The sequence below is a fragment of the Mobula birostris genome, chromosome 26 (assembly GCF_030028105.1).
Source record: "Mobula birostris isolate sMobBir1 chromosome 26, sMobBir1.hap1, whole genome shotgun sequence".
In the NCBI taxonomy this organism is placed as follows: Eukaryota; Metazoa; Chordata; class Chondrichthyes; order Myliobatiformes; family Myliobatidae; genus Mobula; species Mobula birostris.
The window spans coordinates 2,440,205-2,455,965 of record NC_092395.1 but is presented as its reverse complement, the minus strand read 5'-3'; the positions used below and the strand labels follow the sequence as shown (position 1 = coordinate 2,455,965).

At 42.7% G+C, this 15,761-nt stretch overlaps 1 protein-coding gene across 3 annotated transcripts in view; it reads right to left on the bottom strand.

Annotated features, from left to right (window-relative positions):
• Nucleotides 1–15,761, bottom strand: part of zap70 (zeta chain of T cell receptor associated protein kinase 70) — a 155,288-nt gene that overhangs the window by 53,267 nt on the left and 86,260 nt on the right. For all 3 annotated transcript variants that reach the window (XM_072244261.1, XM_072244260.1, XM_072244262.1), the window contains exons 3-5: nucleotides 8,940–9,100; nucleotides 3,212–3,350; nucleotides 540–621 (exon numbers count right to left, since the gene is read on the bottom strand). In XM_072244261.1, the coding sequence (XP_072100362.1) occupies nucleotides 540–621; nucleotides 3,212–3,350; nucleotides 8,940–9,100 (382 nt within the window). The remainder of the gene's footprint in view (nucleotides 1–539; nucleotides 622–3,211; nucleotides 3,351–8,939; nucleotides 9,101–15,761) is intronic.

Genomic DNA, 15,761 nt, shown 5'->3' with positions numbered 1-15,761 from the left:
GTAGGTAAGTGACCAGAATTGCACACTATACTTCAAATTTGGCCTCACCAACTTCTTAGAGAACTTCAACATAACATCCAGACTCCAACATAACACCTGAACTCCTCTACTCAATAAGACACACAAAATGCTGGAGGAGCTCAGCAGGCCAGGCAGTATCTATGGAAAAGAGCACAGTCGACGTTCCGGGCTGAGATTCTTCAGCAGGACTACTTCGATTTATGAAGGTCAATGTGCTAAAAGTTCTCTTTATGACCCTATCTACCTTTGATGGAATTGTGGATCTGTATTCCCAGATCCCTCTGTTCTACTGCATACCTCAGTGCTCTACCATTCACTGTGCAACTTCAACCAAGCTCTGGGATCTTCTGCCTTTAACTGGAGGTCGAAGGTCATTATTTTAACTTCACCTACGTATTTAGACATCTCAATTATGTTTCCAGAGAGTACCTCTAACTCTCTGCTTCCTGATTTACATAATAGGAATTTTGGAAGGTAAACAGCACTGTCTCACTACGGTGATTCATGGAGGTGCTTACCTGCAGCTTGGCTGGCATTATTGCAGGCCTCACGCAGCACATGTATCACTCCATCTGACTTAATCTTCAGATACTCAACCAGCTTTAAAAGAAAAGTAACATTTCAAAATGGTACCAAAGAAACAGATCACTGAGTAATTCAGGTCTTCAACATCAGAACCCTGGTGTTTGATTGGTAAATTAACTTTATCCTCGTCAGTGGCAAGATGACATGAGAAACTGATAAAAGGACAAAGAGATGGATCGTTAAAAAGAAACAGTTTCTGGTTTCCACAGACAAGAGAAATGAGATTAAATGCAAAGGTTCTGAAATAGAAATAGAAGCTTCACAGAGTTCTGAAACTATGGAATTTTTCCATCCCCCTCCCCTTTTCTTCTATATCCCACTCTGGCCTCTTACCTCATCCCACCTACCTATCACCTCCCCTGGGTCCCTTCCTCCTTCCTGTTTTCCTCTCCTATCTGATCCCTTCATCTCCACCTACCTGGTTTCTCTCATCACTTTCTAGACAGTTTTCCTTCTCCTTCCTCTACCTTTTTATTCTGGCATTTCCCCCTTTCTTTCCTGTCCTGATGAAGGGTCTCAGCCGAAAACATTGACTCTTTGTTCATTTCCATAGACCATGCCTGACCTGCTCAGTTCCTCCAGCATTTTGTGTGCATTGCTATGGAATTCAGCTTTCCTCTTAACAGTAGCTTTTGGACAGTCTTGACCATCTCATGCTTTGGACAAAGTATCCTCAATCAATTTCAAAATAAAAGATGTTATATACACTGAAAATCCAGTGGTGAAAACCATCTCATGATGACCAATTGTTTCAACCTTATTCATACTATTCTCCAGCTACCCTCACTCCATAAAACCTTACTTTCTCTTGGACCAAGCAATAGATGTCTCACAGAGGCTTTTAATCAGTGTATTTTAATAACTGTTCAACCTCTGGACAGATTTAGCCTTCCCCGAACTCATTCCAATCCACCACCAGATGTGGCATCACAAATGTCCGCTATAACTGAGGCATAATCTCCTTACTTTTTGTATTGCAAGAACTATAGCAGTAAGATTCTGGTTGCTTTTGGCCGCACTGACACACCACAACAAATAACTGAACAAAGTTGATTCTTTCCTCATTACTTCATACACAGGACCTCTGGTCTTTTGCAGATGACTCACTATGACACGCAGGTCCCTCCGCAGCTCAGAGTTTCGTGATCTCTCACCATTTCGAAAAGATGTCACCTTTTCCAATTCCACATCACAATGGAGATTTTCCCATTTTTCTGCATTATACACTATTTGCCAGATCTTGAGCAACACACAAAATTCTGGGGGAACTCAGCAGATCAGAATACTGAGGGGAATGAACAGTTGACATGTTGGGCTAAGGCTCTTCATCGGGACCACAGCCACGTCTTAGCCAATTTACTTCAAACTATTTGTAATGCTTTGCAGCTTCCTTATGTCCTTTTCACAAATTACTTTCCTTCCCTTCTTTGTGTTACCAGAAAACTTGGCAACTTCACCCAAGTCATTTATAAAAATAACGGAAGGTTCAGACAGCCCCCAAGCAAGTTTTTCAGGCACATCACTGACTACATTTTACCAACCAAGCAAAGACATTTTTTATGGAGTGCTACACACATCAAAGTTGCTGGTGAGCGCAGCAGGCCAGGCAGCATCTGTAGGAAGAGGCGCAGTCGACGTTTCAGGCCGAGACCCTTCGTCAGGACTAACTGAAGGAAGAGTTTGTTTTTATGGAGTGCTAGAGGCAGACACTTAATGACCTCTGTATTATGTACCTCCTGTTCCTAAAAAAGTGGCCACTGGGTGTATGTTCATGGTCTTCTGCTGCTGTAGCCCATCCACTTCAAAATTTGACATGTTGTGCATTCAGAGATGCTCTCCTGCACATCATTTTTCTAACACCTGGTTATCTGAGATACTGCCATCTTCCTGTCGGCTTGAACCAGCCTGGCCATTCAGAATCAGAGTCTGATCTCTCTCATTAACAAGGTGTTTTCACCCACAGAATTGCTGCTCACTGGATGTTTTTTGTAAACACCATTCCCTGTAAACTCTAGAAACTGCTCTGCAGATCAGCAGTTTCTAAAATACTCAAACCACCCCATCTGGCACCAACAACATTCCACTGTCAAAGTCACTTAGGTCTCATTTCTTCCTCATTCTTATGTCTGGTCTGAACAAGAGATAAATGTCTTGACCATGTCTGCATGCTTTTATGCATTGAGTTGTTGCACATGAATAGCTGATGGGATATTTTGCATTAATGAGCAGGTGTACAGGTGTACCCAATAAAGTGGCTACTGAGTGTAAATCCATCTAGCCCAGAAACAGGCCCTTTGGCCTTCCAAATCCATGCCTGCGCCAAGCATCCTGGTTACACTCATCCTTTCATGTCATACATTACAAATAATTAATTGCAACAGTTCAAAGTTTTAAAACGTCACCTGACAATAATCTACCAGTTTTAGGAGGGGAAGACTCAGTACTTGGAGGATAAGAATAACCTTGAAAAAATTGCATTCTCATCCATACATACATTCTTAAATAACATGTAAGAGTTTGCTGGTTACAGCTAATCCATTGTAACTTTACAAATGTTCAAACATATAATTTTACGTATCTCTGAAAAATTAAAATCACTATAAACCTGCCAAAGAGTATCGAACTTTGATCCGTCGGGGATGGAGAACTTTCCGGATTTGTCCAAGTCTATCCTGTAATGGTAGGCTGTCTTCCCATATAGCACAGAGAGAGCATATGTTCCGGATTCTTGGCGTTGCCTCAGTCTGGAACAAGCAGGCAAAAATCCTTGTAAATCACCTGAGACTATTTCTTTAAAAATTGTTCAATATTATTAAGAAAGAACAAAATACACAATATAAAATCACCGACCAAGATATAAATTATTATTAGGAAAGTGCAAGTGTCAGATAATATTATGAAAGGGATCGATAAGATAAAGACAGGAAAGTTGTTTCCACTGGTAAATGAGACTAGACCCAGGGGCAGACTCAAGATTTAGGGAGTAGATTTAGGATGGAGATGAGGAGAAACTGCTGTTGCTAGAGAGTAGTCAATCCGTAGAACTCTTTGCTGAGGGAAGCAGTAGAGACTACCTTATTTAATATATTTAAGACCCAGTTAGATAGATTTTTTCATAGCAGATAAGTTAAGGGTTATCGGGAGGTGGAGCTGAGTCCATGGCTGGATCAGCCATGATTTTGTTGAATGTGGAGCAGGCTTGACATGCCAGATGGCGACTCCTGCTCCTATTTTGTATGGTTTTACGGTAGTGCACGGCATAAACAGAGTCTGAATTATACATTTTATTTAGGATCACATAATTTTTCAATACATACAGGTGATGAGGACCAACCAAAATCTCTCATGGTGTAATTATCTCCAAGTCCCTCACCCATTATCTCCTTCAGGGATCTGCAGTGGTTTGCAACAAAATGAAGTTTCCATCCCTAGGTAGATAAGTGATCAGTGTAATTGTGCAGTGAACATTGTCTAATGCTCTCTCAGTTACTCTGAGGCCATTACATCGCACCAGTCCTTAAAATACACTCTGCTTTCCAAAAGGACATTGTGTATGCCTAGAGACTCTTTAATATCCTACTGGTAATTCCTTGAACAATAGTAATAACTTTATGAGGAGGTTCATGAGAATGATGCCAGGAATGAAAGGGTTAACATATGAGGATCATCTGATGGCTCTGTGCCTGTACTCACTGGAGTTTAGAAGAATGAGGGGGGATCTCATTGAAGGCTATTGAATATTGAAGGGGCCTAGATAGAGTGGATGTTTCCTATAGTGAGGGGTCTAGGACTAGAGGGCACAGCTTCAGACTAGAGAGACGTTCATTTGGAACTGATGATGAGGAGGAATTTCTTTAACCAGGATGCGGGGAATTCATTCCCACAGATGGCTGTGGAGGCCAAGTCATTGGGTATATTTAAAGTGGAGGCTGATCAGTTCTTGATTCAAAGTTCAAATTTATTATCAGTGGAGGTATACCATAAACAACCTTGAAATTCATTAACTTGCAGGCAGCCTCATAATAAAGGTTCCACACGGTAGGCTTATTCAGAAAGTTAGAAGGCATGGGATCCAGGGAAGTTTGGCCAGGCGGATTCAGAATTGGCTTGCCTGCAGAAGGCAGAGGGTGGTGGTGGAGGGAGTACATTCAGATTGGAGGATTGTGACTAGTGGTGTCCCACAGGGATCTGTTCTGGGACCTCTATGTTTCGTGATTTTTATTAACGACCTGGATGTGGGGGTAGAAGGATGGGTTGGCAAGTTTGCAGACGACACAAAGGTTGGTGGTGTTGTAGATAGTGCAGAGGATTGTCAAAGATTGCAGAGAGACATTGATAGGATGCAGAAGTGGGCTGAGAAGTGGCAGATGGAGTTCAACCCGGAGAAGTGTGAGGTGGTACACTTTGGAAGGACAAACTCCAAGGCAGAGTACAAAGTAAATGGCAGGATACTTGGTAGTGTGGAGGAGCAGAGGGATCTCGGGGTACATGTTCACAGATCCCTGAAAGTTGTCTCACAGGTGGATAGGGTAGTTAAGAAAGCTTATGGGGTGTTAGCTTTCATAAGTCGAGGGATAGAGTTTAAGAGTTGCGATGTAATGATGCAGCTCTATAAAACTCTGGTTAGGCCACACTTGGAGTACTGTGTCCAGTTCTGGTCGCCTCACTATAGGAAGGATGTGGAAGCATTGGAAAGGGTACAGAGGAGATTTACCAGGTTTAGAAAGTATGCATTGTGATCAGAGATTAAGGGAGCTAGGGCTTTACTCTTTGGAGAGAAGGAGGATGAGAGGAGACATGATAGAGGTGTACAAGATAATAAGAGGAATAGATAGAGTGGATAGCCAGCGCCTCTTCCCTAGGGCACCACTGTTCAATACAAGAGGACATGGCTTTAAGGTAAGGGGTGGGAAGTTCAAGGGGGATATTAGAGGAAGGTTTTTTACTCAGAGAGTGGTTGGTGCGTGGAATGCAGTGCCTGAGTCAGTGGTGGAGGCAGATACACTAGTGAAGTTTAAGAGACTGCTAGACAGGCATATGGAGGAATCTAAGGTGGGGGCTTATATGGGAGGCAGGGTTTGAGGGTCGGCACAACATTGTGGGCCGAAGGGCCTGTACTGTGCTGTACTATTCTACGTTCTAAAGAAACACAATTGAATTCGCTAAAAAACACAAACAACAAGAATGCAACATATCCAATTTGCAAAAGAGGGCAAATTGCACAAATGGTAAAAAAAGTAAACAAAAGCACATGGAACATGAACTGCAGAGTCCCCAAAAGTGAATCCACTGCAAGGAGCCCGTTCAGAGCTGAGACAAGTGAAGCTCAAGGGTACAGGCAACAACTGCACCCGAGACCCAAGATTTCTGCAGCTCCTGCCCAGCGGTTGCATCCATGGAGAGGAATAAACAGTCAACATATCAGGCCGAGATCCTTCATCAGGACAGAAACGGAAGGAGGCAGAAGCCAAAATAAGGAGGTGAGGGAGGTATTTTGTGTGGCTGTTCTATACACAAGATTTTTCTGAAAGGATGGTTGCAGTGGAATGAGTTTGTTGTGACTCAAATGACACAACAAAGTCCCCTGCCAGCTTGTCCTCCTCCCCCTCTACCCACCCTCTTAATCTGGCTTCTGCCCCCCATCTGTTTCAGTCCTGATGAAGGGTCTCGGCCCGAAACATCGACTGTTTATTCCGTTCCAGAGATGCAGCCTGACCTGCTGAGTTTCTCCAGCATTTTGCGTGTGTAACTCCCATAACGCAGTCACTATTAGGGTGTACAACCATTACCCAACCAAGCCAACAGCTCTGATAACTGAGCATTCCTACTATTAAAAGAGAGTCAGCCTGCATCACTGTGCTCATGTCTTTAGAATGGGTTTTTAACCTGGAACTTCAGAATCCAAGATGAGAACCGCAGGCTTGTTCTTGCCAACTATATCCCACGCAGCATAAGTCTACAGGACATGACACTCAGGGACCTGGGCTATATTATTATTATTTTCTGTGTGATTGAATGTTTACCCTTATCGCAATTGTACGTGTTATGCATGCCATGTGCTGTGTGTGAATGTTGGTACCTTAGCCCAGAGGAATGCTGTTTCGTTTACCTGTATTCATGGGTAATCATGTGTGGTTCACTGACAATTATTTTAACTTGAGAGCACTGGCACTGAGACATACTGCCTGTCACATCATTATACCTTACACTGATAGATAATTGTAGAAGTTGAAGCAATGAGGAAGAATGGCTGAATATTTCCAACAGCCTTCTCTTTTCTTTAAAATTAAATATCACCAAGTTCCCTATAGGTTTCCTTCTCTTTTCGCTATCTGACATCATGGCTTATTAACGCTGGCTCCGATGTTTGGCATGCTGCAGGTTCTGCACCAAATCATGTACAGTCCTGAACCAGAAACTTACCACTGCTTCTTCCTTTTCATAAGACATAGGAGCAGAACTAGGCCACTCGGCCCATCGAGTCTGCTCTGTCATTCCATCATGGCTGATTTATTATCCCTCTCAGCTCCATTCTTCTGCCTTCTCCACATAACCTTTGATGCACTTAGTAATCAAGAATTTCTCAACCTTTGCTTTAAATATACCCAATGAATTGGCCTCCAGAACTGTCTGTGCAATAAATTCCATGACTTTGCTATCCACTGGGTTAAGAAATGCCTACTCATCTCTGATTTAAATGGACATTCCTCTATTCTGAGACTGTGCCCTCTGGTCCGAGACTACCCCACTATAGGAAACATCCTCTCCACATTCACTCTGTCTAGGTCTTTCAACATTCAAAAGATTTCAATAAGATCCCCACTTATTCTTCTAAATTCCAGCCAGTAAGACCTAGTGCCTTTAATCACTGGTCATATGATAACCCTTTCATTTCCAGAATCATCTCATGAATCTTCAGTGAGTACAGGCCCAGTGCCATCAAATGCTCCTCAAATGTTAACCTTTTCACTCGTGGAGGAATTCCCATTACTCTTTCTGTCACTGGTTAAGAATCCTTGGACCCCTGCACCACAGCAATGTGGGACTAGTTGTTGGGATCGGCAATAGCAATGCCCAAATACACAACAAAACACTCACTCAGCCACGCCAGCATTGCTAATTGTTGGAAAAAAATTAAAGATGAGCTTTATTTGTCCGATATACATTGAAAAATACAGTGAAGTGTGCCACTTGCATCAACAACCAACATGTCTAAATATGATCTGGGGTAGCCCGCAAGTGTTACCATGCTTCAGGCACCAACAAGGCACACCCACAATTCACTAACCCTATCCTGTACATTTTTGTAATGTGGGAGGAAACTGGAGCACCCAGAGAAAATCTACACAGTGACATGAAACTGTTTACTCCACTCCACAGATACTGCCTGAACTGCTGAGATCTTCCAGCATTTTGTGCGTGTTACTCAGGACTTTGATGTCAGTTGCAGTAGTCCCAAACAGGAATATTTAATGATTCCCTTCAAAGCTGCACACGAATGCTCACCATATTCCAGTGCCACCTTGATTTTAGGAACTGCTTCTTCCCCTCCACCATCAGATTTCTGAATGCACAATGAACTCGCTAAGCCAGATTTTAAAAATTAACGCATCGAGGCTGAGGGTGGAGGATGAACTGGTGTTCAGCTGACTACACCATGTCAACCAGAATCCCCCACCTGAGCACATCCTGTCTGCCCGTGTCTGACCTGTCTCCCTCTCTTCTCACTATTACCATTGGGTGTGAGGTGTAGGAGTCTTGACCAGCTGCACTCCGCTCAGCGCTGAACTGGCTCCGCGGGCTGTGGCCTGTAAGCCATCGGGCTCCTAGACCGGTTCAACTCACCTCAGCACTGAACTGGCTCCACGGCTGTGGCCTCACTTTTGGGAAGTCTGGAGTTAATTTTCGATGTATTATTTGTTTTACTTTTTTTTACTGTTTGCACGATTTGTTATTTTTTTCACACATTGGATGTTTGACTGTCTTCGTTGAGTGGGGCTTTTCATGGATTGTGTTGAATTTCTTTGTTTTGTGGTTGCCTGCAAGACGATGAATCTCTACGTTTTATATGGGATACATACTATGATAATAATGTACTTTGAACTTTGAACACTCCCTCACTATTTTTTGCTCTCTTTTGCACTATTTATTAAATTTTTGTAATATCTATTTCTTATTATAATTTGTAGTATATTTTATGTGTGGCATAAATGTGTGTCTTGTGCTTATGAAATGTAGTCATAGCGCAGATCAAAGAGTCCTCCATAGTTTAATCAACACATTTGATCCTGACCTAGAGAGCAAACGTGCACGCTCCAGGCGCCAGAACTTACAGAAATTTCCCATCTGGCTGTGCACCAGAGTAGAGCCGTCGCTCTGCCTCCTCGCGGTTGATCACACCGTGATACCAGCCCATCTTCTCGTGCGCCGTAGTAGCAATCAGTTTCTGCAGCTGCGGAGCCTGGCTGATGATTGCTTGTTCCAATGCTTCGCCCTGCGAAGAGAAACAGAACAAATCAGCAATGATGGATTGTTCGACGGGCCAAATGGTCCAGTTCTGCTCCTATATCTTCTAGTCTAAATCATTCTGCAGCCTAGTTTTCTTTGTTCCATTTGTAAATCTGTGGATTGTTCTTTGAGCTCATTACTAAAAGTGTTGAACAGCATTGCACCCTCTCAGTGGAATTCCATGGCCATGGTGCTCTAGGGGTGGTCGCCTGTCAATCAGGAACTGTGCTTCCCTGCCAATGTTTGGTTCCACATGAGGAGAAGACAATGGATCGATGAAACCTTATCACCAAAGTAGTTCTAGTGTCCAATGACCAGTCTCCAAGCCAGAACTATGAGAAAGTACTTAGCTCATGGGTCAGGTGTGAAAAGACTTGCAATGGGTATGCAGGCAGAGAAACGTGTTTAAAACCATCTTCCATGTAATACGAGCAATGAAAAAGCACAGCTGTTGATGGGGTTGGGTTGTTTTGGTAGTTTTAGCTACAATACATCATGTTTTCAAAGCTTTCAACTGAGTACGGATCACAAGAATGAAGAAGTACCTGACTAGAGGGTCTTTTTGTCTTTTTTTTACATACAAAGTTGAGAAGTTAATTAAAATGCAATCGTTTTGGTCATTAAACCAGGTGATCCTTAATATAATTTGTTCAGCTGTATAAATCATATATTAATTAAGTATTTTCAGAACTGAGCAGATTTAAAACAGGGGCAACACCAAGGCCCTTGAACAGAAAATCCTACTAAAAGTACTGAATACAGCCCATTCCATCATGGGTGAAGTCCTCCCCACCATTGATCACATCTACTTGCAGGAAAGTAGCATCCATCGTCAAGGACCCCCTCCATCCAGGACATGTTCTTTTCTCACTGCTCCCATCAGGGAGGAGGTACAAGAGTCTCAGGATTCACACCACCAGATTCAGTAACAGTTATTAACGCTCAGCCACCAGGCTCCTGAACCAGAGGGGATAACTTCACTCAACTTCACCCACTCCAACGCTGAACAGTTCCCAAAACCTATGGGCTCACTTTTAAGGACTCTTCATCTCATATTCTCAATATTTATTGCTTATTTAGTTATTATTATTTGTTCTTTTTGTATTTGCACAATCTGCAATCTTTTGCATATTGGTGGTTTATCCGTTGTTGTGTGTGGCTTTTCGTCAATTCTATTTTGTTTCTTTGCATTTACTAGAAATACTCACAAGAAACTGAATCTCCGGGTTGTATATGGTGACATATATGTGCTCAATAATAAATTTACTTCAGAATTTTTTTGAAAAATGCATCTATTTCTCTAACATAGGAACCTCCTATCTCATCTGTTGGAGGTCACATTATGACTGGGCATCATTAGGGAACATTTAACTCTGCCCATTTATTGGAATCCACTCACATGAGTAGTTAAAACCCTCCACATCACATCCCTGTCTGGGAGCTGTTGGATGGAGCACTGTGTTAAATTCCACATTAGTTCCAAAGTTGTCTGTCCAAAGCCAGTGAATTTTATGTTTAGGAATATCAAATTCAGCTATTTAACAATTATAGGCAAGAATTAGAAATATCCTCCAACCAGATTTGCCTAAGGAGGGCTAGGGGAGGGGAAGTATTTTTTCTGGGTCAGAAATAGCAGCCGGCTTGTCTGCTTGTCATGGCAACCTCCTGGACGTGCAAATTTACACCACTTCCCACTGTCTTCCTTTGCCAAGCAAACAGGAAGTTGAGCTTTGATGTTTATATGGGGTGTAGGAGCTTTAAAAAAAAGCAGCTTGGCTTCATTTGTCTTAGAGCTGGGTGAGTTTTATATTGATATCTAAACTCATCAACCAAACTGTGCCTCTGTGAAAACCTGGTGTTGGGATAGAAACAGCTAACATAGATCTGATTAAATCAGATGTCATATATCAATAATATTCCACCAACCTGATATTAAACAGAATAAAGTCATAGACCACTACAACAAAGAGACAGGCCCTTTGGCTCATTGAGTCTGTGCCAAACTGTCATTCTGCCCAGCGCCAAAGGCATCTGGAACATACCCCTCCCATCCATGTACTTATCAAAACATCCAAAATGTTGAGATCGAACCTGTATTCACCACTTCTGCTGGCAGCTTGTTCTGTACTCTCACCACCCCGTGAGTGAAGAGGTTCCCCTCATGTTTTCTTAAACATTTCACCTTTCACCCTTAACCCATGGCCTCTAGTTTTAGTCTCATCCAATCTCAGTGGAAAAAGCCTGCTTGCATTTACCCTATCTGTACCCCTCATAAATTTATAGAAGCAGAAAAACCTACAGCACAGTGCAGGCCCTTCAGCCCACAAAGCTGTGCCCAACATGTCCTTACTTTAGAAATTACCTAGGGCTACCCATAGCCCTCTAGTTTTCTAGGCTCCATGTACCTATCCAGGAGTCTCTTAAAAGACCCTACCATATCCCCCTCCACCACCATCACCGGCAGCCCATTCCATCACCACTCCCTGCATAAAAAAGTTATGCCTGACATCTCCTCTGTACCTACTTCGAAGCACCTTAAAACTGTGCCCTCTCATGCTAGCCATTTCAACCCTGGGGAAAAGCCTCTGACTATCCACATGATCAATGCCTCTCATCATCTTATACACCTCTATCAGGTCACCTCTCAACCTCTGTCACTCCAAGGAGATAAGGCCAAGTTCACTCAACTTATTCTCATAAGGCATGCTCCCCAATCCAGACAACATCCTTGTAAATCTCCTCTGCACCCTTTCTATGGTTTCCACATCCTTCCTGTAGTGAGGTGACCAGAACTGAGCACAGTATTCCAAGTGGGGTCTGACCAGGGTCCTACATAGCTGTAACAATACCTCTCGAATCTTCATACTTCTATCAAATCTTTCCTCAACCTCCTATGCTCCAGGAATAAAGATCTAAGCTATTCAACATTTCCCTGTAACTCAGGATCTCAAGACCCAGCAACATCCTCGTAAATTTTCTCTGTACTCTTTCAATCTTATTGATATTTTTCCTGTAGGTACGTGCCCAAAACTGCACACAATACTCCCAATTAGGCCTCAACAACATCTTACACAACTTCAACATAACATCCCAACTCTTGTCCACAATTCTCTGATTTATGAAGACTATAGTTATTTTCACTTTGTTTATTAAAATATTTGAAACCAATTTCTTCTGCTAAGTTCTATCAAAATTGCAGTTTTGGGGAAATTGTAGTTTCTGCAATAGAATCAGATTTATAATCTTTTTTTGCGGCAAAAAGTTCAAAAGTAGATTTATGATCAAAGTACATAGATGTCACCATAATCAACCCTGAGATTCATTTTCTTGCAGGCATACTCAGTAAATCCAAGCAGCATAACAAAAATCAATGAATGACCTCACTCAAAAGAGTGGACAGCTAATGTGCAAAAGACAACACACCGTACAAATACAAAAAAAAGAAATGATAATAATAAATAAATAAGCAATAAATATTGAGAACATGAGATGAAGTGTCCTTGAAAGTAAGTGCATATTCTGTGGAAACAGTTCAGTGATGGGCAAGTGAAGTTGAGCGAAGTTATCCCCTCTGATTCAAGAGCCTGATGATTGAGAGGTAATAACTGTTTCTGAACCTGGTGGTGTGGGTCCTGAGGATACGCAATGATAAAAAACTATAAATTACAATAAGTAGTGCAAAAAGAGAGCAAAAATAGTGAGGTAGTGTTCATGGGTTCATTGTCCATTCAGAAATCTGATGGAGGAGGAAAAGAAGCTGTTCCTGAAACATTGAGTGTGGGTCTTCAGGGTCCTGTACCTCCTCACTGATGGTTGCAATGAGAAGAAGGCATGCCCTGGGTGATGGACATCCTTAACGATGGATGCCACCTTTTTGAGGCTTTGCTTTTTGAAGATGTCCTCAGTGCTGGGGAGGCTAGAGTCCATGATGGAGCTGGCTGAGTTTACAACTTTCTACAGTTTTTTCCAATCCTGTGTCGTGGCCCCTCCATACCTGAAGATGATGCAATCAGTTAGAATGTTCCCCATAGTATATCTGTAGAAATGTGTGAGTGTCTTTGGTGACATCCCATATCTCATCAAACTCCTAATGAAATATAGGAATATTTTACAAGAGTACTTATCAGAATAATGAAATACTTTGAGCCAGTCATCTTCGTGCTCACTCCAGGGCATTCACAGTGACTAGACAATGGGTCTGCAGGGCTCTGAGGGTGTCAGTCTGCACTGTTCATGAAGCAGGAGTTGTGGTGTTGATGCTACACCCACATTTGGGTTCCATCGAGTGTCAGAGTCATGTCTTCCCCAGTCAGGGTGTGGGAGGGAGTGAAACAGCTCCCTCCGTCCTCTGAGCCATCGTGGCCATGTACCAATCACACACATCCTGCCCTGCCAAGAAAGAATGGCTAACAGATGAGAAAGGAAACAACTGTTCATCATGGTTAAAGCCCTCCCCATCACTGAGCATACCTACATGGAGAGCCGTCGCAGGAAAGCAACATCCATCATCAGAGACTCGCATCATGCTGTCTTCTCGCTGCTTCTATCGGGAGGAAGGCACAGGGGCCACAGGACGCACTCCACCAGGTTCAAGAACAGTTATTACCCCTCAACCCCTCTTGAACCCGAGGGGACATCTTCACTCAATTTCATTGGCCCCATCACTGATCTGTACCCACAACCTATAGACTCACTTCAAAGGAATCTTCATCTCATGTTCTCATTATTGATTATTTATTTGTTTGTTTGTTTGTTTATTTATTTATTATTATTATTTTCTCTCCTTGTATTTGCACATCTTGTTGTCTTTTGCACACTGGTTGTTTGTCTTTGTCGCATGCAGACTTTCATTGATTCTATTGTGCTTCTTTGTATTTACTATGAATGCCCTCCAGCCAGCCGGTGGTGTAATGGTATCCACACAACTTTGAGGCCAGTGGGTCTGAACTGACTGGCTCCTTGCACACTTTCCATCCACCTTGGGCTGAGCATCGAGCTAGCAACTCGGCCTCATTAAAAAAAAACAGACAAGATGCTAAAGAGAAAGCAAGGTTGCCACCTGATGTGTCACACGGCATGGAGAGGGACAACTGTCAATACCCACACGGCATGGAGAGGAAACAACTGTCAATATCCACACGGCGTGGAGAGGAAACAACTGTCAATATCCACACGGCATGGAGAGGGATAACAACTGTCAATACCCACACGGCATGGAGAGGAAACAACTGTCAATATCCACACAGCATGGAGAGGAACAACAACTGTCAATACCCACACGGCATGGAGAGGGATAACAACTGTCAATGCCCACACAGCATGGAGAGGGATAACAACTGTCAATGCCCACACAGCATGGAGAGGGATAACAACTGTCAATGCCCGCACGGCGTGGAGAGGGATAACAACTGTCAATGCCCACACAGCATGGAGAGGGATAACAACTGTCAATGCCCACACAGCATGGAGAGGGATAACAACTGTCAATGCCCACACAGCATGGAGAGGGACACAACGATCAATGCCCACATGGCATGGAGAGGGATAACAACTGTCAATGCCCACACAGCATGGAGAGGGATAACAACTGTCAATACCCACACGGCATGCAGAGGGACACAACGATCAATGCCCACATGGCATGGAGAGGGATAACAACTGTCAATGCCCGCACGGTGTGGAGAGGGACAACAACTGTCAATGCCCATATAGCATGGAGAGGGACAACAAATGTCAATGCCCACACGGCATGCAGAGGGACACAACGATCAATGCCCACATGGCATGGAGAGGGATAACAACTGTAAATGCCCACACGGCATGGAGAGGGACAACAATTGTCAATACCCACACGGCATGGAGAGGGACAACTGTAAATGCCCACATGGCGTGGAGAGGGACACAACGGTCAATGCCCACACGGCATGCAGAGGGACAACAACTGTAAATGCCCACAAGAAAATGAATCTAGGTTTGTGTATGGTGACACATATGTACTTTGATAATAAATTTACTTTGAACTTTAAGATGACGAAGGAAAATGAACACGAAGCAACACCATTGGCAGCAAGGACAATATGTTTTTAAAAAGTATGAAAAGACTTTAAGTTGTCCTGCCCTTGGAAACAAACCCACTGACAGACTTTTGTGAATTATCTCTGTTAAGGAAATGCCCACATTCCTGCTTTCTGATTCATCAGTAACACAGTATCAATACTTTGTCGCTGTCATTGAGACAGTGCCTAATTGATTAGTGACATACAGGGAAGGATATTTCAAAGTTCAAAGTAAATGTATTATCAAAATATGTAAATGTTACCATATACTAGTTTGAGATTCATTTTTTTGCAGGCATTTACATGAAAGTAAAGAAATGAAATAGAATTTACTAAAAATTATATAGAAACAAAGACTGACAAACAACCGATGTGCAAAAGAAGAGAAATTATGCAAATACAAAAAGTCATAAGAACATGAGTTCTAAAAAGTTCTTGAAAGTGAGCCTGCAGGATATGGAGTCAGTTTGGAGTTATGGTGAGTGAAGTTATCCATGTCAGTTCAGATCCCTGATGCTTGAGGGGTAATAACTGTTCCTGAAACTGGTGGTGTGGGACCTAAGGATTTTGTATCTCCTGCCTGAAGGTAGC